The sequence below is a fragment of the Denticeps clupeoides genome, chromosome 17 (genome assembly GCF_900700375.1).
Source record: "Denticeps clupeoides chromosome 17, fDenClu1.1, whole genome shotgun sequence".
Classification (NCBI taxonomy): domain Eukaryota; kingdom Metazoa; phylum Chordata; class Actinopteri; order Clupeiformes; family Denticipitidae; genus Denticeps; species Denticeps clupeoides.
Window position 1 is genome coordinate 7,878,963 of NC_041723.1, and position 25,113 is coordinate 7,904,075.

Consider the following 25,113-nt stretch of genomic DNA (forward strand, 5'->3'; position numbering starts at 1 on the left):
GGTCTGGTAGAGCCAGAAAATATTCATGCTGGTGGCACATCAGTAGGACTGAGCAACAGGGCAGCTGCCATCCTCCTGCTTAGCGTAACACCATCTGCTCTCTCCAGAGTGCTGCAGAACGGCCTGGAGGTGGAGAGGCTGCGGCTGCGCAACTTCTTCCACTACTACCACTCCAAGAGGGGCATGTGGAACTCCCAGACCAAGAAAAGCCCCAAGGGATAACACCCCGGCACGCGACTGAGGCTCAACCACCCCCTATCCTCCCCGACCAAGGCGGAGTCTGTTTCAGGCAGGCACCCCTGAGGCACCACCTGTCTCACTGTGGACTTCGGCCCCTCCAGGGCGGCGCACTGAAGCCATCCGGCGTGACCCTTTGCCTTGAGTGCCCAGTCACGCCCTCTGGTGGCCAGTGCAATTTTGGGTTTTTTTTTTTTTTAGGCAGAAGGCCTTTTTACCTCTGTCATTAATGGCAAGATTTTTATTTTTGGTACTTAATAGATAATTTACAGTTTTATGGAAAAAAAACTGCGTTTGTTTACGCAAATGGGTACTGGAGCAGCCAAAAGACAATTTAAAGACTTCAATGCTCTTTCAGGTATATGCTGTGCAGCTTGTACTGAATATTAACAACATGGCATAGATCTTGACGTACATATAATGGTGTAGACGCAGTATGTGGGTATGTTGGTGGTATGTACTTCCTTTGGGATATACTGGACATAGACTGGACTTAGGATATATGGTGCATAATTTATTTGGAACTCCATTCTTTACCTAATGGAGATTAACAACAATGAATTACTTGATTTTTAAATACATATATATATTAAAAAGAATTTACTTGTGCCCTCCAAAGCAGAAGGGAAATGTTGGGTGATGGGGAGTTGAACAAAAAGCACTTTGGTTGGGGTCCATAGACACTGAAATGCTACGTGGCTTTTCTGTAGAATTCCTGCTGATGCCGATGCTTTTTCTTGGTAGGAACCAGATAACATGAACTGTACAGAGAGCATTTGGCCCTAACTTCTGAGACAAAGAAAATTTATTTTTATTTCTGAAGTTTTTCATTTTGTTTCATTTTTTAAACATTCTCTGGCATCTGCTTTACATGTGTGATTCGAGGACAGAGCGTCACACCGTCCTGATGGAGGTAGCGTGCTTTGAGCCGCTTCTCCCATATGAGCTCCCGCAGTTGCTCACCCAGAGGTCGTCTGAGGTGACAAGGTCATTTCACTAGCGTGTGCCTTTCTTTGGGTTGCGCCCCGTGAGGAGGATGGAAAGCAGACAGGAAGACGTGCGCTGGTTACAGCCGAGAAAAAAAAAAAAAAAAACGAACCAACAGGCGCACTTCTCGATGCAGGGGGGGGTGGGGGGCTTTCAGTAATAAACAGCGTGATGCAACCCTGTCGGCAGCTGCATTTCTGGAGGAGATATGACTGGCTGAGGAAGCGAACACCTTTCTTCATTTTGACTATTGTGAAAGGGAATAATAATAATGATGATAATAATAATAATAATAAAAAACATACTGAAAAATGCTTACATTGGCTAAGCCAACTGTTTAACGGATAAAGATTGTTAAAAATCTCTCTTTGCCTCTCCCTCACCCTGGAGGCCTATATATATATATATATCATACTTTTGGGACTGGATATATATATAGAAGCAGAAATTTAATTCTAGAGATTTAAAACAGGGATCTACATTCCAAGGTAATTTCTGTGAAATTGTTGTGTAGAAGATTTTACGAATGTATTGTATTTTTTTCATGCCTTTTGTTTCCTTTTTCAAAATAAAATTTTATGCTGACGTGCCAGACTTTCTTATTTAACTCGATATCCACCGTGCGATTTGAGAGAGAGATTTCTTGTTTTATTAATGCACGCGTTGTGCAGATATTATTTTCCAATAGAGGGCGCTGTCTTTCAGCCCGTCACTTCCCAACGTGCTGCACGATGGGTTTAAAAGTGCATTTTCTCGTCTATCACTGACAGGGCATACGATTGAAAAAGCATGAATGGACGTCTTTCCATGTGAGGAAATTACAAGTCAATAAACCGAGATGACATTTTCCGTTAAGCTCCTACTCTCTTCTTCTACATCAGAGATATTCAATCCGACAGGCCGCCGCGACCCTGGACTCGTGTCCGCTTTGGAAGCGCCTGGAAGGAAAAGCTCGGCTTCTCATTCCGTCCTGCAGAGTGTAATTGCGATCATTATGCGTTCCACCCAGTCGCTGCGAGATAAAAGATAAGAGAAGCGCCGCAGGCGGCTGTTGGCCGTCCGTCCGCATTTTTAATAATACAGAACATCACGCTAAATATAGTCTCCGTTCCTGAATATGCTGACGACCTTTTTGCATGTTTTTCGTCAAATAGCGTTCATGTTCGAAACTTCAACAATTCGCTTACTTTTGTATTCATACGTGACTTTTTTTCCCCATCGTGTCGCTGTAAATTGGCTTTAATGAGCGAACTTTGCCCCGGTGGACGCTGATTGGCTGCGGGCGGGCGTCTGTCTTCTGATTGGCTGCGGGCGGGCGTCTGTCTCCTGATTGGCTGCGGGCGGGCGTCTGTCTCCTGATTGGCTGCGGGCGGGCGTCTGTGTCCTGATTGGCTGTCGCTCGGCCCGCCGCTTCTAACCGCGCTGGTGTCGGACTCGGACGCAGGAGTCGCGTCTGTCGGCTGTGGGCGGAGGACGGAGCGCCGCGCTGCGACACAGCCGCTTCATCACTCGCTTTTTATTTATTTATTTTTACTATGAATCTCCTGCGGGGACGTGTGGTTAATCATCTAAAAACCCCGGAAGGTGGAACTTCTTATTCCTTTAGTTGTTTTTTTCTATAAGCTCCGTCCTCACAGATGGGACAGGAGGTGATGGAGGGTGAATGTAAGATGTAAGACGCGGGTCTGGAAGTTGTTTTAAAGTTTGTTGGAAGTTCACGCCGAACCAGTATAACCAGCCCGAGTTGATCGCGTTTTGATGGCTCTGAAAGCCCAGGCCATGGCCGGAATGAGCAGTTCCAACACCAAGACCCTCGAGGACCTGACTCTGGACTCGGGCTACGGGGCAGAAGACTCGTGTAAGTCCCTCAGCCTGTCCTCCTCCAAGTCCAACTCGCAGGCGCACGCCAGCGCGCCGCACCGGGGGAACTGGTGGTACTTCTCCGGCTCGATGAACAGCAGGAACAACAGCTGGGACACGGTGAACACGGCGCTGCCCGAGGACCCCGAGGACATCTTCTCCAAGTGCCCCAGGCTGCCGGAGCTGGAGGAGTTCCCCTGGACGGAGGAGGAGGTGGCCCGCGTCCTGCGCGGGTTCTCCGGCGACGCCGTGCGGAGGCTCTCCGGCCTGATGAGGAGGGCCCTGATCCGCATCGCCCGGGAGGCGCAGCGCCTGAGCGTCATGCACTGCCGCTGCACCCGCTTCGAGGTCCAGAGCGCCATCCGCCTGGTGCTGAGCTGGGCGCTGGCCGACCACTGCGTCTCGGCCACGGTGAAGGCCATCTCCATGTACAGCATGAGCGCCGGGGAGCTGCTGCGCAAGGGCAAGTCGTCCAGGTGCGCGCTGACCCTGTCGGTGGGCCGCTTCTTCCGGTGGATGGTGGACACGCGCGTGGCCGTGCGCGTCCACGAGCACGCGGCCATCTGCCTGTGCGCGTGCGTGGAGGCGCTGGTGGAGGAGGCGGGCGCGCGCGCGCGGGGCGCGGACGGCGGGGGCGCGCTCACGGCCGAGGCGCTGGAGGGGGTCGTGAACAACGACGCCGAGCTGTGGGGGGTCCTGCAGCCCTGCGAGCATCTGATATGCGGCAAGAACGCCAGCGGTGAGTCGTCCATGCGCGGCCTGCGGCCTTCTTCCTCCTTCCTGGACGCTTTAACAAATCTTTTATTACTCATTACTTATGCAAAGATCCATGGCATCATGTGATCAGTTGACCTTATTGATTTATTTTACCACCAGGGCAGTGGTAGAAGGTTGCCGGTTCGAATCCCGATCCACCGAGGTGCCACTGAGCAAAGCACCGTCCCCACACACTGCTCCTTGGCGCCTGTCGCGGCTGCCCACTGCTCACCAAGGGTGACGGTTAAAAGCAGAGGACACATTTCGTTGTGTCACTGTGTGCTGTGCTGCAGTGTCTCACAATGACAATCACTTCACTTTCACTTCAATTATCTATGTAAAAAAAACAGCTGACCTGATGACACGCGCAGGTTAAGTCAGGCGGTGGTGTCCTAGCGGGCAAGACACTCTACTATGAACATCACAGCTTCAAACCCCACTGCAGGGGGACTGTCCCTGTAGCTACTGATGGATAAGGACGGCCCGATAAATGGCACAAATGTAAGCCAGGTTCATCTGTACAGGTGTTCTGTATACTAAACCACCAGCGGTGATGACAAGTCGCTCCAGGTCACCACAAGCAGGACATATTTACATTTACAGCATTTACAAGACGCCCTTATCCAGAGTGACTTACAATCAGTATTCACAGGGACAGTCCCCCCCCCTGGAGCAACACAGGGTTAAGTGTCTTGCTCAGGGACACAATGGTAGCAACACAGGGTTAAGTGTCTTGCTCAGGGACACAGTGGTAGTAAGTGGGATTTGAACCCGGGTCTTCTGGTTCATAGGTGAGTGTTTTACCCACTAGGCTACTACCACCCTATTATAGGCACATTCCACCAACCTCTGTCAACTTTGTCCAACCATAAAAAATCTGACCAATTACCATCGTCTCTAGTGAGTTTCACCAGACTTCTTCTACACGTCATAGAACATATTAGAAGTATAACCGGATTTTTAATATTTAGACGCGTGTGAAAGCACCCTGCCGCAGCCGTCATCTGTCCCGCTCCAGCTGTGGTCCCTCCTTTTCTCTCTCCAGCCTGCCAGTGTTTGTACATTGTAATTACGGTTTGTTTGAGGCTTACCCAGCATCAGGCCAGAGCATGGATTTCTGCACCGAGACACAATGGCCCTTTGTTTTTCATGCGAGCTCCTCGAGCTCAGCTGTCTGCAGAGGCGAAGGAAGACAAACAGACTCGACTACACGGGATTACCCCCCCCGTCCTTTCTTGGGGGGTCGTGTTTTGTAATGTGGCTGCTATTCAGGAGAAGAAGAAGGAGAAGAAGAGAAGGATCCACCTGAATGGCGGTGCTGAGACAGGGGCCGGGCTTTCAAACGTGAACACGAATCCAAAGTGCTGCCAAGTCGAGGCGGCCGGTTGGTAAACGCGCCGCGGCGCGCCGGGCTTTTAGCTCGTCTCCGCGGTCGAATCTGCTGCACGCGCACTTTGCACACTTGTTTTTGCTGCTCCTGCTTTTGATCAGTGTCCATCTTGCCCGGCCGTAAAAACGCACCGGGCCCGCCGCTTTCTGGTCACATGTCTGGTGCCAGAGAAAGGACTCGGATCTGGTCGGGTCGAGTCGCGGGACCCCGCCACCCAGCTTCACTGGTGCTGACCCCATCCCGCAGGGCCCGCGAGGGCACGCCGTTCTCATGCCGCCCGGCCCAAAAAGCCCCAGTAAAAAGCTGCAGCAAAGCGGCTCACATCTGGAAGTCTTTAAAGAGCAGAAACGACTTCGACGTCTCCAGTAACAGGCCAGCTTCCTCCGCCCCCCCGTTTCTCTCTCTCTCCGTCTTCCTTTCCTCCACCCCACCCCACCCCACCCCCCCACCTCGTGCCTCTGCCTCATTTTTATGCACTCAGTCCCTGTTTTCCTGCTGAGCTCTTTTTAAAGCCATTTCTGCACCTGGGGGATCCAAACAGCAGGGCGTGCTGCTTTAAATGCACCTGACTTATCGCATCGCCCTCTCTCTCTCTCTCTCTCTCTCTCCACCTCCCTCATATATAATCGATTGGACGAACATCCTGCACGTTTTCTGATCTGATCAGACCAGTAGGCCTCTGCAGATGGAGAAAACTCCACAAACTAAAAGTCACCTTCCTCCGAAGTACGTATTAAGTAGATGAAGAGAAAGCCCGTGTCTGAATGTCTGCGTAACGTAGGTTTTACGTTCCAGCCGTTGAACAGGTATAAACAGTAACAGCGCGGACCGGTCTCCCGCTGGGAAATGCGACGCATGTTATTCTAAAAGATCGGCTGATTCTTTCCCGCAGAGTCTGGCGCATTACCTCACCCCCCCCATCCCGACATGTTTCCAAGCGAATGGTCTTACGTTTCGACCACACGTGTCCCGTCCCTGACTGAAAAGTGACCCGTTGATGGGTCCAGGCCACAGATCTCTCTTCTGAAAGACGGTGCGGTGGTCTGAGGGAGAGGCGGATTAAGAAGTCGTAGCTCTGCGTAGTCAATGGCGCTGTTTATACCCACTTCCTGTCCGGGCCAGCTAAAAAAACAGCCTCCCTTCAGAGTGGAAGAGCTAAAAAGAGCCTGTATGTTTATGATGGGAAATGGTTATAAGATGCTTTGTTCTGTAATGTGTTTGGGGGAGGAGCTGTTCTTTGCTCGTTTGCATGTGGGCTGCATAAAAGAACAGACTCCTTTCTGATATTGTGCTGTAAAGCGTCTCGTGGCGGACAATAAAATAGCCGCGGCCCAGAAAAGCCGGAAAAAAGCTGACTGGGATGAGCTGACACTTTCTTTACACTTCGAACATCTGCTTCAAATGACGGAGAACAAGCTAAAAAGGAATAATGTGGCTTGGAAAGCTCTTTATCGGCTTTATTTGTAAAGGGGCATCTGCTGATTCATCTGGGCCAGTGTGCAGTTATAACGTGTGCGGTTAACTTACAGCCGCGTGCTTTAACAGGCTGAACAAGTATTGCGTAGGTGAATGTGGCTTTTGAGTGACCGGGCCCGGGTCCCAAACCTCGGCTCCAGCCGCACTCGCCCTGACGGTCTCCATAGTAACCCTCTGCCAGACAGGAAATGAGGGGCAGGATGGGAAGGGGGGGGGACGTTGAATGGCCAGCAGTGACCCAACAGGTTCCTGCAAATTCTAGCGAGCAGGAGTGGGGGGTAATGGAGGAATGATGGAGGAATAATCGCTCTGCTCTGCGCCCGGCGTTTTTTTTTTTTTCGCCTCGTCTCTCGTTTCTCACACAGTCAGCAGCGCTGCCGACATGGGCAGGAACCTTCTGCCTTCTACATTAAGCAGGTGGGCACTTCTCAGCAGCAAGGGTCACGTCTTTCACTCAGGAGTTGCTCCATAATTCTCAAATCGAGACTTAATGACGACTGAGTGTCATTAAATGGTGCTGAGACTGACATAGGAAGAACTTATCATTAACGTTGGCAACTTTTTGGTGGTTTTTGGTGTATTTATCCCTGAAAACTCAGTGCTAAAACTTTTTGGTGCTTACCTTAGCAACATTAAACTAAAGACTGTGATCAGTGGGTTAATACTAATTTTCCATTTCCCAGGTATGAATAATACTTTGCAGTAGATGATTCACTTTTGTTGGAAGCCACATTAAAAATTGCGTTATGCAGGCAATACAAGCTTGCTTCGCGGTGCTCGTGACGTTTGCTGGGTAGCCTAATGTGCCCACTGTCACTCTGCATTATGTTAAGAAGTCTGTTGAAGTGTCTGGCCTGAATGGGCCTTCTGTTGGCCGTCGGTTCCCTAGTGAACGTACAGAGCGCTTGTTAACAGCTCTAGGTTTAGCGATTCGTATTGAATCACAGTCAACTATTTAAACCAATAAGTTCCACGAAAAAGTGTCTATTTCACTCGCCATCCCAGAATAAATGATCTGCTTTTTGAATGGAAATCCCTGTTTCCCTGCTCTGATGGCCGGAACTGTACGGCATGATAGTTTTAAACAGAGGAAACGGCTTCAAAATGGAATATCGATCTGTTGCACCGCTGTCCCGTTGTGCTCAAATGGGACCCAGATGAATTTCTGCAGTCAATAACGGCACAATCACAGTGTTATTTAATTATTTGAAATTGGAAGCTCTTCAAGACTTAAGTGGAAACAGATTTGGTATCCTCTGGAATTGCCCCTTGCTGCATTTTCTCATTTATCTGCCATCTTTTTCCCCTTCCACCAGCCGGGCTGGGATTAACAGGAAGTTGAAAATCTGTAACTTCTGTACATGTCAGTATTTTAGCCTGGACGCCATCCGATGTGAGCCGCACGGCAAGGTCAGCTCCTCGCTTTCCTTTATTCCGGAGGTGCAGGGCATTCGATGTTCTTCCGAAGGGTGAATTGACGAGCGTGAGACTCGGCCATTTTGTAATTGTTCCATGATTCAAATAACTTGTTTTCTCACTGAACAGCGCCATCAGAAGTATTGACTTCACTGGCGCCCCCAGAGTAAATGATTTGATATTGTGAAATTGAGGGGGATGGGGGGCTTGGCTAGTGTATGATCACGCAAACGCCATTAAAGTGTTGCACCCTGTGCCAGTGTGGAAATAGTGCCCTAGATGACATTTCTGTCCAACTGTGACATGCAGGCTATGAATAGTTGGGTTTGGAAGACTCATGGGTGGATATGGAATGGAATGGATTACGGTTTCAGTGTTTCTGACCAAAAAAATGGCATGTAGGTATGAACACGGCATGATGACGAGACGCTAATTTGTTTAACTACATGTTTTCAATGTCCAGACACCGCTCAACAAATCAGGGTCTGTTCATCAAACACAGCTACTTACAAATACGGAGGTCTGAAGCGTTGATCTGTTTGCCTGCAGTCTCTTGTCACCCGTTTATTGCCTTCAGAAAGAATCTGTGCCAAGCGAGCCAAATTTTTGCAAGCACGAACCCCGAACCACGCAAGTCACAGCATTACCGTCTGGATTGAGCTCAAAACTCGATGACAAGCCTCCTCAGCATTCGCTGTAGAAATACAAACGAACACGTGTTCGGCTTGATGGGCTCGCACATGCTTCCGCAGCTGGTGGCAGGGACCAGGTCTGAGAGCTTCATCGCTCCTCGCGGCAGAAGTACGCCATTTGTTTTGCCTCGCTTTTCTTCTGACTTGCTCTTGGATTGCAAAGTGCCCCAGGACCTGGAAGGAGAACCCGCTTTCGGTGCCAGTGTTTTATTTGTCTTACGTTTTTTTTTTTTTTTTTGCCTTCTCCGAAAGGAAAGCTTGCCAAGGCCTGGTCAATTCCTGAGCGCCGCACAAACCCTAATATACGGAGTCCATATTTTTATTTCACTGTGAGAACCTCTGCAGCGATTCCCACACCTCTATATTGCCATGGTGTGAAGGAGAGGAACGGGTGAAAGGTTCACGCCAATAATTGAATATTCGCTTGAAGAAAGAGGCCTTCAGAGGCCTTTGCGTGTGTGCACTGTGATATAGATGGGGACATAGATGGGGTTTGTTCTTGAACATGCCGGTGTCACCCATGTTCCCTGCATTGCTGTGACCGCAGACACGACTGTGTCTCCCAGGTGTGGAGGCGAAGGCGACACCCACTCCGTCCCTGGGGAATCGACCTCGGTGACCCTGCCTCCAGACAGTCAGGGTGGGGGGGTTGGTGCAGATGGGAGGAGGGCCTGAGGTGGTCTCCCAAGGTCTGGAATGCCTTCGCAATTGAAAACAAATCCTGGGCTGCGAACGGTGTGCTGTAAACATCTGTCTGGATGCCCACATTCGATCTGCGCCACAGTTTACTTCCCAGAATCCCTGTCTGAAACCGGAATTGTCACCTGTTGCATGCTGGAAAGATGTGTGTTTGGCAGAATGACCCTTTCGTTCTTCATGGCGCATGTTCACCATGGAAGATTGAGTAGATGTGTGGCAAAACAATGAATCTGCAATTTTTCCATATCACGGATGGCGGTGAAGAAATTAGACACTCGGCAAGGGTGGAATTGCAAGATTTTCCTTGCTTGCAGACTTGAAATTGAAGAATTGGCAAAGATGGGGAATCCGATCTTGACGCCCAGAATGAAGATAAAAGGAATCCCTCCCGGCCCACATTGACAAATTAGTATTTGTTCGCTGAGACGCTAATGACTTGGCCGAGTCCAGGCTGCTTTGCTGTGGTGGATTAGTCCCTGCCCAGATTATAGAGCCCTAATCATTCTCTCTTTCCATTTTAATTGGGGCGAGTCGGTGGGCCGCCTGGCCACACACACACACACACACACACACACACACTGTATGATGAGAACAAGCTGGCCCTGTGAAGGCCCACGAGGGACAGAGAGAGGACACATCTGCCACGTGCTACGGGACATCTGCAGCTATGTCCAGCCCCTGCCATGGAGACAGTGTTGTCATTCCGCCGCAATTGACCCGATGGGGCTCGGGCAAGGACAAAGGTCAATAGAAGCTGTGCGGAACGTGACGGGACACACCGCAGTGGCGCGTGTATGGACGACTGGAAGGGGAAGGGTACAGAGGACAGGACCCAGACGGCAGTCTTCCCCTTCCTGATCGTTTGTGAATCAGCGTGATGCTGCTCCACCCGTCATTTTTTTGGAGGAGCTTCACGCTTTCAACTCTCATTGCAGCGTGTCTGATGTCCCTTTTCATTATGTCATGGACAAGTCCAGTTAAATGTTACCTTTACCTTTATGAATGGCGCGCCTGTGTCCCAGCAGTCCCCCGTCCCGCTGGCGCGTGCTTTGCCGTTTGTAATTTTCAGTATTTGACATGCCGGCTGCACGTTCATGAAGTGAACCGGGCTGAAAGGGGGGCATTGTGGGGCCGCTGGCTCGCACCGTGCCCAGGGACAGGGCGGGTGACAAGTCAGCCTTTTGTTGGCCTCGTCTCTGTTGGCCCACTCGCCCGGCGCCGTCGGCTTGATCAAGTCGGAGGGCATGTTGCAACAGCCGAGTCGAGGTGTGACAGATCCTGCGCAGCCAGCCTGGCACGTCGGAGGCCACGCCCACCAGACAGCGGCTTTTACAGGTTTACTTGAAACATGAGCACAGGTGCGAGGCACACAGCAAACGTGTTGATAGGGGTCCATCAGCTTTTTGCAGTCATGTGACTTGGCTGGAAGTGGAGATGATAAAAAAAAAAAAAATAAAGCTGAAGTGTCACTGCTTGTTTTATGCAGTGATGTTATGGGAGGAATAATGATAACATATCTTCACCCTTTATCTGTAACGACAACAACAACCAATATTTTCTGGAATTCTATGGCCTTAAAAATAAACGTAGAACTTTTTATTAAAGTTTGATGCCCAATGCCAAACGTGAAATGTTTTGCTTTTGTACTTTTTTTGGGGGGGGTTTCTTCACTAAGAATAAGGCCATTACTCATTATTATTACCATTATTATTCAGTGTGTGTATGTTAGCGTGTCACTCTGATGCAGAAGCTGTTTTGCTCCGAATTTCCTCTGCCAGGCTTAAACACACACACACACACACACACCCCCACACACACACACACACACACACAAGCATTCTGCATGTTTGTCTCTAGTCCATTCATCTCTTTTTTACGTATCTCTTTCTCGCACTCATTGTCTGAACCTCCTATACACACTATATATGCACTATTTGTACTATGTTTTTCCTTCTATGTTTTTCTGTCCTCTACACACACACACACACACACACACCTTGACATGTTTTTCCTGAGTTCAAGGTAAATGGCCGCTCTCATTAGCGGCGCTCCAGCCGCCCTCCTCCATTTTACAAGGTGTGGCCAGTAGAGAGCCCTAACACTTTTACCGCTCGCTTCCGCCAGGCTCCGGTTGATTCACCTCGTCACGTGGTTATTGGTCGGTATACGGAGCTCTCGTGTAATTCGGGCCTACGGTGGGAAGCGTCAGCTGGAATCATTTCAGCGTGCGACAGGCGGTGGCGGAGGACGCGGAGCTGAAATGTGATGAGCGGAGCAGTTTGCTGGCAAGCACAATGGCGGCGGTATGTCCTGGCGGTATGTCCTGGCGGTATGTCCTGGCGTCTGCCGCGCCTCCCCTTCAGCACGGGCCGCAGGAGCGGCGGCGGTACCGGCCTGTCAGTCCTCCGCCAGGTCCGCAGCGACCACAAATAAACCCGAATGCCGCTATGAAACTCGTGGGAAAAAGGGAAAGAAGTGCAGCGCCGGCGTTTTCAGACAGGAGGATAAAGGAGAAGGGAAAGAATGCGTTGGGAAGTTGTTTTTCTGAATATTGCAAGTGAGGATGAAGTGCGCCTGAGTACCTTGGCACAATCTTTAATCTCTCAGCAGCTGATTCCATTCTTGCCTTTTTATCACTCCCTCGATGGCTAAAATCAGCATTAAGTGTCTCAGTGTCTCAGCCAGGGGTTTATCGTCAATCTCACATTGTTGTTAAGTTGTGTTCGAGCCTGTGACTCAAGCAACTAATTCATTCATTTGAATTCATTTATTTTAACATTTACATTTACAGCATTTATCAGACGCCCTTATCCAGAGCGACTTACAATCAGTAGTTACAGGGACAGTCTCCCTGGAGCCACTTAGGGTTAAGTGTCTTGCTCAGGGACACAATGGTAGTAAGTGGGGTTTGAACCTGGGTCTTCTGGTTCATAGGCGAGTGTGTTACCCACTAGGCTACTACCACCCTTAATAGATTCTGTAATAGGGTACCACAGAGTTCAGTATTTGGACCATGAATGTCCTGTTGAGGGGACAGTCCTCTACCCCTCGTCTTCCATCATTCACTCCCAACCCATGAATCTTGGATCATAGGCATTTGGATGCAAGGGTTTCTCGTACTAGTGATAACTTGGTACCTGTGGTAGTATCTGGTCATAGTACTCCATCAAGTTGTTCATAAAAAGCTCAGTTATGTTCAGATGTCTGCTCACTCATCATCCAAGACGTGGCGTGTGAAAAATTGAAAAGCTGTCAGGGGAAGCTAATTATCACTCATCAGCCCTCCAACTTCCTCCTTTTTTCTGCAGAGAAGCGCCAACGGCAGAAAAAGGGACAATCGTTCTCTGGCATGCCTATTAAGAGATGGTGTTTCATTATCACAATGTGATTTCATTTACCGAAAACACAGCTCCCTCCTCGACTTGGCACACAGAAATACAAGGCACAGAAAGGAAGTGGTTTGCCGTTTGTAGGCCTTTGCACCCCATATGGCTGCCATTGAGGTGGACGGCCTCGTGAGACTGCCTGGTCATGAAGCTTTTAGAGGAGACATGGTTCCGCTGGCTGGCCTGTGTTTAAGGTCTGGTGTTTATGTAAGAAAGACCAGTCCTGCAAAGACAAGGGGGGGCAACTGGGCAGCGGTGTTATTAGTTTACCAACCTTCCCTTCGGGGAATACGGGAATGAAAACAGATTTGTCACAGAAAACTCCTCCTGTTTGCTCAGGAGATGTACTTAATAATAGCCGGCCACCCCAAAACATACACTCGCTCACACACACACACACACACACACACACACACACACACACACACACACCACTTTCTTTTTTTAGGGTTTGTTTGGCCTGAAGGTTTGACAAGCAGCCACTCCTGCCTCCTGTGTTCCTGCCATCCTTCCAACGGCTCTTTAAGAAACATCTACACCACCTGCCCCAGTCCTGACCATTAACTTAGATTAGATGATGGTGAAAAAGGTGGGGGGGGGGTCGAATATGTTCTTAGGGCGTCCACTTTGCTTGGAACCCATAAGCAAAGATTTACAAACTCATGAAGACCTTACAGACGACAACAACCATCATAATCATAAGGCACTGCACGTCGAGATCATGAACCATCATATAACTAACAAATATATGTACTGACATTGTTTATTTTGGGTTACAAAAAACGGTGTTTATGGTATATGGTACCAACATGGTATTACAGTATTACATGGTATTATACCATACTTAATGATATAGGTATCAGTACCATTATTATTAGTAGTACAGTTTTTATTGTTAGTATTATTATATTAGCGTGATTGTAAAGTGTATATTTGTGTTTCGGAGAGTCATATTTAAACGTTTTGAAGAAAACGAGGAGCCGATTTTATTTTTTAATCTGCTACGGTTCGCATCTTCTCAGAGAGGAAGCAGTAGGGCGCGGGAGTAATTTATTCTCCCCATGATTTAAACGCGAGGATGCCGGCTTCCCCACTCGATCGCTCTGGTTTGAGGGGTGTCGCTGTATTTTACACCGCAGAGGTCGTGATTAATTTCTGCAGAGACGTGCGCTATTTCTCTTGGCCGGAAGTTTCCGGAGAGGCTCTTGTTAAAACAGGGTAACGATCCGCCAGGAATTATTTTGTCGTTGTGGGGAGCGATTGACTGTAAAAATGTAAAAGAAAATGCCCTGACCCCGTGTTCACCCGGTGACGGTCGGGAAAGGCATTTGCTCGCTCTGTCTGCCCCTGGGAAACTGTGAGGAGAGAGAGTGCAACTGGATTTCGGATGCCGAGGAGCCTCGGCCCGGTTTTTATGGTGCGGCGGGGTGGGCAGATGGATAGAGTGGCAGAAACACTTGTCCTTCCCCAAAGTCCCCCTTTCCTTTTTCCATCTGTTCGGTGTGTATGAATGGGGTCCCGTGGGTGGTCCCCTGGGCCTGTCCACCAGTAGCTTTTAGCGCAACTGATTGTTGTCCCCCCCCTTGTAGGCCCGAGGGAGGACACTGGGGAAGCAAACCCCATAAATTACAGATAAATGGACAACGTTCTAAGTTGTAACTTATGTCCATGACCAGAAATGGCTTGGAGCTCCCCCAGAACGTTTCCACTTCCCCTGCATTTGGCATATCAGGCCTCGCAATCAAACTGCGCTGCGGAACGGAGCGATCGTGACTTACTGACACACCAGAGACGTTGGCTGGGCTTCCGAATTGAAGGGGGCGTGGCTCCAGGGGCCTGATTGTTAGCTGGGGAACGGGGCGAGGGGGTGTCGGTCCTCGGGAGGCGAGGGGATGCTTTTGGATGGTCTCGCAACGTCAGGTGACACCTGGACTGGTGACAGCTGGGTACGCACAGGAGAGTACAGAATGACAGTGACGCCAGCACCTCCAGGGCACCCGACTCCCAGAGCGGGGACAAGTAGCACCATTAGGCCCTGGGAATGCTGGGACAGGTGCCTCCTAGGGGGTGAGGTGGGGGAGAGAGAAACCCAGACAGGTGGAGATGCAAGACACGCTGGCGGAATGGGCTTCATTTCTTGCCCTCGAGCAGGGATGGAAACGCAAATCCCATGATGCCTCTGTTCCAGCATTCCTTTATGATTACGGCTGGTGATAAACAGGGCTTGTTATGGGGAAGAGAAGAAGAACCAGCCATTCTGGATCTATTCATATCAACAAATGCACATCATTTATAACTCAAATGGAAACCTTTGGAATATGAACAGAAATTTCAGCAGAGCTGAGATCTCCCAGCAAAGTGAGAAAATGCAGCGCCACAGCTCTGTGTGGATTTTTGCGAAGAAACAATGATTTTTCCGTATGAAAGGGCTGTTTGTCTTTCACAAAGCAGCTTCCTTTGTTAGCCCGTAAGCCCTGGGGTGTCTTTTTTTTGGTGCTGACCGCTGCAGGGTATGAGCCGGGCTGTGTGGCGCGAGTGGGAGTGAGTGAGGGGTGGAGGCCAATATACTGCAGGCAGTTGTCCCACTGATCTCATACTTTGAGGGTGGGGGACTGTCCCCGGCCTAGTAGCCTGAGCTAATACAAAAGAAAAGACCGTGTTGCTAAATAAATCAGCTGTAGTTATGAGAACATTGCCAAATTTTTATTAATAATTAATTTTGAAAAAAAAAAAATCATAACCAGTCTACAAATGTAATAGAGTGCATTGTTGGAGTGGCGTACTACTTTGTTGGTTGATGGTAATAGACAAATGAAAATGAGTTGCGATGAGAAGTTATAATTTTTTTTTTTATTATTTTACAAATTGGGGCAGTGGTGGCCTAGCGGTTAAGGAAGCGGCCCTGTAATCAGAAGGTTGCCGGTTCGAATCCCGATCCGCCAAGGTGCCACTGAGGTGCCACTGAGCAAAGCACCGTCCCCACACACTGCTCCCCGGGCGCCTGTCATGGCTGCCCACTGCTCACCAAGGGTGATGGTTAAATGCAGAGGGCAAATTTCACTGTGTGCATCGTGTGCTGTGCTGCTGTGTATCACATGTGACAATCACTTCAATCACTTCACTTTACTTTTTTAATTGGGTCTCAAATTTGAATGCCATAAGATGACTTATTATTTATTTTTATTTTACATTAATGCATTAATGCATTTGTCCCTGTGACTGACTATAATATTTGTACCCGAACTGTTACATTTTATTGTATAAACTCTTTTATTTACTGCACACTTTATCCGTACTGAATAATGAAGACGTCAGGAACATCTTGCTGCGTTTGTCTGCAGATCTCTATGTTTGTGTGTGGGGGTGTATTCTGTTTGCTGAACAGCAACAGGCCATCTGGTAAATTGATTTCCCATTTTTTGAAGTAAAATCCACGCCTTCCAGGGAAAGGTGGTGGCGTGTCCCAGCCGTCAGTGGTGGGCTTTACACATGTGCGAGAGATAATGGACTACTGATCCCCGACAGCCTGCAGAGCGTCCAAAAACCCACCCGCTCCTGACTCACCGGTCTCTCAGAAATCATCAGTTCTCTCGGCCTCACCCTGATTCTGCGCTACTTCCTTTTTTTAAACACCCACCGTTCTCAGCTCCAAAGGAGGTTCATCCACAAAAATCCTAAGGCGACCATACTGCAGCATAAGGAGCCCACGCTGGAGAGAACATGACCTTTATAATTACAGCCGGCGTATTAGACACAGGCTCGCTAGATGTTTCTGAGATGTTGCCAGGAAAGTGAGGTTAGCGCTCTTTCCTGGTGCAGCGCAGACCTGCTTTCCACTATAAAACACCGGCCAGGCTTTCCAGTTCACACAGAGACAGAAGGCCGGATCATGTCAAAGGTTTCGGTCATTTTCAGTCCTTTGTCTTACTGATTCAGTATGCAGATTTTCTCAGTTGGACATGAAGAATGTTAATCGGATTTAATGCAGCCTTTGAAGGACCAGTATCTGTCCGTCCATTTTTGGGGGGTGGAGGGATAGTGCTACATTAGATAGGTAGATAGATGTCTTTATTGTCACTATACAATGAAGCAAGAAAACATTGGCAAACCAGCAGATGCACATTTAAACTAGTGCTTCCAACAAAGAAAATTAGAATATAATCCTAATGGCTTCAATAGGGTCCTACTTGGTGGTACCTTGGGCCCTAATAAGTAGAAATGGAATGAAAGATACAGTCTAGACAATTTACAATTTAAAATAAACACTTGGTTTAAAGTGCAGGTAAGATGGGGATTGACCAATAATACTGATACTGCACAACAGTTATTGCACTCCAAAGACACATAGAATGGGGTAGGACAGTTAGAATAAAGTGCACACCATTTTTTTAACCATAGCATTAAATAATAATAAGGACAGAGTGGTTTTATTTGTGTGAACGACCTCTTTTTTTTTTTCTATTATTGGTGCGGGTGGTGGGAGGAGCAGCATGTATTGATGTTTTTATCCCACAATCCACTTCTGTCACTTCAGCTGTGAAGCAGAGCCAGCTGTCATCCACCGGACAGATCTCTTTGGGTCACTTTGCTGGAAATATCGAGTCCAGGCCCAAACCATGAAGTGAGTTTCTTACAGCCTTAGCACACCCATGGTCATTTACAACCGGATCCTGGATTCCGAAAGGGCAATTTACGAAAAGTATTGCAATGCCCTGCGCCGACTTTCCATCTCAGCGCCTGGTCTGCTGCTGGTGGGCTGAACAGCGGCCCGATTGTGCTCCGTTGCGGAGAATGGGGGCGTTGTGCTGCAGAGGTGCCTGACTGCCCTTCTGTTCTCCGGGCACATCTGAGAGGGGAAGGGGGACATGAAATACCCCGATCACACAGATTGAGTGGAACCAATTAACCGGGGCCTGTCGTTACACACTTTGTAAGGCCGAATGAAGCGGTCAGTGTTTGTGCTTTGTGCTTTGTGGGGTGTTACTCCCGTGCGGCATGTGTTTAAGAGCTGAATAGAACGGGCTGATCCCGCCTTTCACTGCAGACAGAGTGGCCTGCGTAGGGTTTGTAGGGTGCATGCAATGAAAAGTAGAGATCCAATTGTTGCTGCATTTTCAGAATATTTCTGTATTGACGATGTTGTCACTTGGCACCGTCGGTCAGGTTGACATCATTATTCCAACAATAAAACAATAAATCCCCATAATTGAAAGAGCGTGGGGGTTTTCTCCCATTTGAAAGTCTGTGTCTGGGACGGGCGTGGGCCATATAAATTTCATTCAGTAAAACTAAATTGAGGGCTTGCAGAGGGGAGTTAATAATGACAGGGCATGCTCTCTTTCACTGTACAATAAAAAAAAAAAACAGAATACAAGACTAAAATAATAATATAGACTGGCTCCGCTCTTAGCCTGGATTCAATAAAGTCATGCAACAATATATCATCTATGGGTAAATCATAAAGAGCCATGATGTAATCTATCAAAGCCCACAAGAAATTTCTCTTGTCACACACAGCCTGAAAATTCGTCTGTAATCATCGAGCAGTCACAACATATTTGGTTCCTCTGTGGATTGATGGACACCCTTTGCCAGTTCATCCATAGTTTGACTATGCAAGAAGGTTATCTTTTGGGGAGCCCAGGCTTAATGTGGCCTTCCAGAAGCCAATGGTGTGAGGACAGACTGTGCAGGAACTCTGCAGCCATCAGTCAGGACCACCGAGATTAATTGCTGCCTGATGAGCACTTGGGAAGAGATCAGTGACCGCTGCCAAAACGGCCGTTCAGATAAGGGGTATCAGGCTAGGAGTTGGGGGGGCAAACGCCCGGTTATTTTTACCAGCTGCTAAACGGCCCCGCGTAATTGTCAACCCATTTGTCTCCCATGAAGGTGGGTTAAGCATTCCACCCAGGTCCTAAGTGGCTCTGTTAAGTGGGCACTTTAGGAAGCTTTTCCAGCTGCTGATTTAGGATGCTCTCTGTATCTCCACAACTATCCCATTTTAGCTGAACGTCTGAAGCAGTTCCCAATAAGCAGCTTTGGGTGAAGCTGGAACTCTTTTGTTGAAAGAGCAGGGAATAATTCATCGTTAATTAATGAAAATTTTAGAATAGAGGTGCAACAAGATCATTTGCCGATATTATTGTGCCAACGGATTTGTTTTTGTAGACAAAGCTTCTAATGCTTTCTATTTTTATCTGGTGCTAATTTCAAATCTATTATTATTTATTTGTTATTATGCTTCTTCAGCTTTATTGGCTGCAATTAGTTTTAATAATGTTTTTTCATATCCCACCAAAAGTGGCACGAATTGGCACATACTGGTTCTGTATACTGATTCTGGTGTCCTTAATTCAGGCCAACATCAGACTTGAGTAGAAACTCAATTTCTGTATGATCTCAGTACCCCACCAAATGTCTGCCGGTTTGTGGCCAGTGCAGGTGTGGATCGGACTCTCGGCCCTTAATTTAGCCATGTGGTGCTCTGTAACCACACAGATTTCTGAAACAGGTGTTACCTCAGACCGATGGCCCACATCTGGAGTCCGGCGCCTTTGTTCTTGGCTATTTGGGCGCCAAGGGGGCCGGGCAGTTCACCCACAGTTTACACCACTAAAAGACCAGCTTTGGTGAGAAAAGCCCTTATTTGCACTGTCCAAGACGCCGGGCTTTAAAAGGCAGGGTTTGTCGCCTAATGAATGAGGATGTTGTTGGGGGGGCGGCAGCAGGTGTCCCGCTCCGACACAGACGTTACGGGTCTCCGGGGCCCAACTGCTCAAAATCCCCGCACTTAACACCTACACACTCACAGAAGAACAACTGACCTGCTCTAGACCAAACACAGGACCAATTAGACAGCTGGAATGTGCTTCATATCTACTCTGCAATGCATTGTGGGAAAGGGCCTTGACGGCGCGACATTTCAACAGGAAGATTATCTTTAACAAAATAATGAAATAAAATAAAAGGTTCTCTTTTCAGGGCCGTGTGTTTTGCTTAATCTAATTATAGTGCCGGAGATTCAGAGAGCATTCTGGGATTTGTAGCAGTAATCCACACATGGCAGCTGGACCAAACCCTCTCACCATAATAGCAGCGCGTGCAGATCCACAGCTCAGATCCGGGTCCCGTTAGGGTCCGATCGTGCATTCCACCGCCGATGACGCAAATCTGGTCCCAGTGAAAGCCGCTGCGCAGGGTGGGATGTGGGAAAGAGACGGGCGGGGCGTGTCCACATGGAGCTGCACCGCTCGGTGATGCTAAACTTACCCTGCACTCATGATGAGTGTGAGCATGGGTGAAAATGATGTGCAAGACAGCTGAGCGGCTTCCTGAAGACGGAATAAGAACAGACTTGCGTGCCTTGGGGGACAAAGTTAGACAGAACTCACAAACAACAAAATGCAGAATGGGACCCGTGGGACAGCAGCCCATCACTCCCACAGTCCACTTTTTCTGCATCTCCTCAACCTTCAGTGGACTCTGATCACACTTCTGTTGCATCCAATCAAGTCTCAAAAAGTTTCAGGGAGCATCATGAACATTTCTAGGATTTAGGCAAAGGGTAGTACAGAGATGAGCACTCTAAACCCAATCAGACATTACCCCAGACATCACTGGTCCAACCATTTGCTTTTTCTCAGGAAGGCCTTAGAATGACTGTTCTAAGACCTTGACTGTTTTTCGACTGAAATAGCCATAAATTATGTTCTTTTGCTCTGAGCATGAAGAGTGTAGGTTAATCTGTCACTGTGATCGACCGAACGCCGAACTGCGCTCGTCCTCAGAAGATCCTAACTGGCGTGCCTGGCCTTTGTCCTGAGTGCCCGGCTAGAGGAAGCCACTTCCATTGTGCACAATGATGGGAGTCAGCAAATATCCCGGCCCTGTGCTGCCCTGCACATAAAGGCATAGTGGGTGGGTGGGGCGGGGCTGGTGCAGGATGGTAGAATGTGTGTGTGTGTATTGGGGGGTTGGGTTTTGGGTGGGCAGGGGGGGTGTAGGATAACACTAGCAGCAGGACATACCTTTTACAGCTGGACAAATTGATTGTGGTGCTAGGTGGTGACATTCTTCTCTCATTCAATAGTTTATGGTCATTTCGAGTTTGGAGTTTGAGTAGAAAAATATTCCAAGAGTGAATAAGAAATCGTAATTGAAAGGTATAAGTAATGATATGTAGTTATAACGACATTTGCTGATGGATCAGATACTTGTGTGTGAATTAGTGTGTCCAGCTTTATTACTTTTTAATCAGTGCAACAATACGTCTATACTCAGATAATTGCAGAAGTGCTTTCTAATAATCAATTAACCTTTTAAAGTGGCAAACTTGCATTCCAACTTTAAAGTGGCAAACTTGCATCTACATGTGTGCAGGGATTAACCATAGTCATGTACAACAATGTTTTTGGCTTCTGAAAAACAGAAATGCATATCATTTGAATTTTACCTTTAATCATAAAATAGTCATATATACCTACATTCAGTTTTTGGAATGAAATTATGAATGAAAATTATGAATATTCCTGATTTACTTCTGTACATTGACATGGTTAGTGCTGCACATTAAGGCTACCTAAATTTACGTTTAAACCCTACACGATTGGTCCAAGCCGACTGGATGAGCTCTTTCTGCTGCTCCCTCACACAGAGCACACGAAGTATTTTCCCTGAACGGGCCCGGCCTCGTCTAACCAAGTCTCCTTGAAGAGTGGCCAGCCAATGTGGCTTTAATTGCAGCAGCGTGCTTTTAATTTGCAGCTTTATACACCGCAGCGAAAGCAGCTCGCTCTGCGCCGTGTCCTGTTTTCCTTCTGTACCTTTCACTTCAGGCCGTAAAAAAAAAAAAAATCGCATATCCATTATGCCGACTTATAAATTCTGTTGTCTTGAAGAGGACACGAATCCTCCCTCTCCGTCCCGGTGAGATGCTGTACTTGTCAGGACAGAAAAGCAGGATTATAAACGTAAATCAGCTCCAAACCTTCGGCATGGTAAAGCCGGCGTTTACTGCAAGCGAACGGTGGGCCTGCCTGCTGGGATTTACGGGACAGGGGGCCGTCATACGGGCCCTTCGTTCGCGCCACGGCGACAGGGGAGCTGTGTTCTCTGAAAGCCCTCAAAGATAACCTGAACTCCTGACCCATCAGTCGATATTATCTTAGTCAGCAGGGCCGGATTCTTTTTAAAGCCCAATATAGTGCTTTGTCTGAGAGCTTTCCAGAAATTCCAGGGCGAGTGTTCAGCACGCGGGAAGAATAGCGAGGCCATCCGGAACGCTCCGGGAGCTTCTGCCTTTTCCATTCCAGACCTTCTCTCCCATCTCCCGCACGCCCTGCTTCATGAATCAAGCGGAGAGCCTAATTAGATTTCCGTATTTTCTATTCCGCTGTAACAGTCCCCGGCCGCTTTGTTTGACTTGGCGGGGCGGCCGCTTCTGAACAGGTGCCAGAGCGCTCCGGATTTTACCCAGCTGGGACTCGGAACACCGTCACGAACGTGGACAAAAGTCACCGCGCCGGCCTCCGCTCGAGGAATGAGTCAACAGAACTAAGAAGACAGCGGGGAATTCTGGGTACGGGGTGGGTCCTCACATGAGAGGATAAAACAAAGGTGCGGAGAACTAGTGATGTCACACTTCCGATTGATTCGTTACCCAGAGCCTTGACTCAGTGGTTTTAAGTTGAAGATGGCTGAACGTTTTCCTTACTGTAAAAAGCTGGAAGACACCAGACAGGCGAGGGATGTCTCGCAATATCAGGTCCTCTCACTTTTGTCTGTTTACTCCTAGCAGCTGTGGTCTTTGACAAAAAACTTTGTGTCTTGAATAAACGAGCCCCAATTTTTTATTGAGTATATTCCGCACTGAATTAAATGTTTTGACGCTTTACTATGCCAGTTATGCTAAGATAATAACCCTAGACTGATTCATGTGCTAAAATACTGAAACGTCATCCAGAATAATTGCAGTAGTGTTGATAAAGTCATGATGAAGAAATCTAAAGGGAATTTAAAATATAAAGGTAAATTCAACGCAAATTACTGCAACACTGTACAAAACAATACCGTATTTTTACCATCACTTCAGTGCAACACTGGATACATGAAAAGCGAAGAATCATTATCTTCAGATTTATAGTTTGTTATAAACACTAAATACTATATATATATATATATATATATATATATATATACACACACACACATACACACACACACACACGGTATTATAAAATAACACATCAGTTATTACCTTCCTGAGAACGATGCACAGTGCTGGTAGCTGGTCATTCTGTGTGAGTGTGTGTGTGTGTGTGTGTGTGTGTGTGCATGAGACCTCTTGTTGGACAGCAAGTTCTGATAAGCCTTTCTACTGGTAAAATGCTACACTAATCAGTCAGCACACCATTGAACTCAACGTGACAGCCACCAATCATGACATGTTGTGACCTGAAGGGGGGGGGGGTACATATGGATCCAGAATGTGTTGGGTACCATGTCCAGTTATGTGGTAACGGATAAAATCTGAGGTCATTTTCTGAAATCACCCTTATTAGAAATGTCTCAGACCTAAATTGTCACTGAGTTAGTGTGTTCGGCTGAACGCCTTGTGATCAGTTTGCTCCATGGACAAAGACTATCGCTGCACAGTGGAGATTCTCTGTCATTTATTTCCATCCTTCCTCATCCGTGTATTAAAAAGTTCACTATCTATTTATATCACGCCATAATCCATCATGAGGGGAGGGGGGTGTTTTTGTATTAATGATCACGTCACTGTAATTTAAATTCCCTTTAATTAAAAGCCACCAGAGAGCCCCTTTAACCTTTTCCACCACGGTGGCTGCTGTTCAAATGATTATTTTAACATCCAGCTCAAGAACACTCCTCTGAATCTGCATTCAATGACAATTATTCAGGCAAATATGAGAATGAAGTTGAGGGCGACTGATCCCCCTCGCCAACACAGAATAAACAGACTGTTTGTCAGAGATAACGGCGCCGGGGCTCGGGTTGCCTTTCTCTCTCTCCAGCAGCTGCATTATATTCTTCCAAAGCTTTAAATAAGGACGCGTTGCTCTGGGTTTACATTCATCTTTGTGGACGGAAACTGATCAGATTTGAGCAAACAGCTGCCAGAATTACAGATACAGCAGAAAGAGCTCATCCAGTCGGCTAGTGGGTAAGCAAACAGACCTGTTATCGAAAGGTTGCCGGTTCGAATCCCAAGGTGCCACTGAGGTGCCACTGAGCAAAGGGTGATGTGCTGTGGTGTGTCATATGTGACAACTAATCATTACTACTACTACCATTGTGTCCCTGAGCAAGACACTTAACCCTGAGTGTCTCCAGGGAGACCATCCCTGTAGGTCCCTGTAATTACTGATACTGGATAAGGGTGTCTGATAAATGCCGTAAATGTAAATGTTTTTATGTTCTTTCCCATTCCGTTGTTTTGAAGATTTCTGACTCACGTATTCTTCCGTCTCTCAAGGTGTGCTGTCTCTACCTGCCCACTTCAGTCCATACACAGAGGGCCAGCAGTCCGGCGTGGAGAGCAGGGAGGACGCCTACGCTCAGCTGGAGCTGCGCACTCTCGAACAGGCCCTACTGGCCACCTGCGTGGGCAGCATCTCTGAGCTCAGTGAGTAACTTCCCCTCCATCATCCTGTCTGACCTCTCGGTCCCAGTCAGCCGCTCACCGGCATGTCAGTCTGGAGGTCAGACCAGTTAATATGCGCTGGTTCCCAGCATGCCTTTAGTTTTTATATTTGTTTGTTTCATCATTTTTATACTCTTAAACCGGCTCCCATCTGGAAATACATGGTTCAACAGAGGTTGAAAGGTCATCACTTTTGTTGTTGCCTACATGGACCCAGGGTACTTCCGCAGCAGATCCCCCCTAAAAGGATTTCCTTCTCTTGTTCATGCTGAAATGCTCTGATTTATATATAAACACGTCCATGAATGTTTAAGAGCACACGGCCAGTTGAAATTTTCCTTTCGTGTTCGGTATACCACTGGGGGCTTTTAAAATCAAATCGATGTTTGTGTATTCAGGGCTGTTTCAGTTGTAGACATGGATTAGGAGTAAAAGCCTTGTAAATTCCCTTTATTGCATTTGAGTAGGGCGGTTTATTTTGCCAGCGTAACAGCAAATGTTAGTGGGGATTATTGATACTGTCAGTTTCAAACGTCCAGCTGCATC

The 25,113-nt window shown here is 47.8% G+C and overlaps 2 protein-coding genes across 5 annotated transcripts in view; both read left to right on the plus strand.

The window, feature by feature from the left end:
- b4galnt4a (beta-1,4-N-acetyl-galactosaminyl transferase 4a) overlaps positions 1–1,809 on the plus strand; it is a 113,826-nt gene extending 112,017 nt beyond the window's left edge. The window contains exon 20 of the mRNA XM_028957417.1: positions 108–1,809. Coding sequence (XP_028813250.1) covers positions 108–222 — 115 coding nt within the window. The 3' untranslated portion in view covers positions 223–1,809. The remainder of the gene's footprint in view (positions 1–107) is intronic.
- Positions 1,810–2,673: 864 nt separating this feature from the next.
- Positions 2,674–25,113, plus strand: part of abtb2b (ankyrin repeat and BTB (POZ) domain containing 2b) — a 36,345-nt gene continuing 13,905 nt past the window's right edge. Inside the window, exons 1-3 of one of the 4 annotated variants that reach the window (XM_028958633.1) lie at positions 10,727–10,871; positions 11,638–11,816; positions 24,400–24,549. Coding sequence is in view for 1 of the 4 variants with exons in the window: in XM_028958632.1 (XP_028814465.1) it covers positions 2,983–3,823; positions 24,400–24,549 (991 nt within the window). In the remaining 3 variants the exon portion in view is untranslated. Of the gene's footprint in view, positions 3,824–10,726; positions 10,872–11,637; positions 11,817–22,091; positions 22,518–24,399; positions 24,550–25,113 lie in introns of those variants that run through there. The other 3 variants (XM_028958632.1, XM_028958635.1, XM_028958634.1) reach the window with 3 other exon arrangements.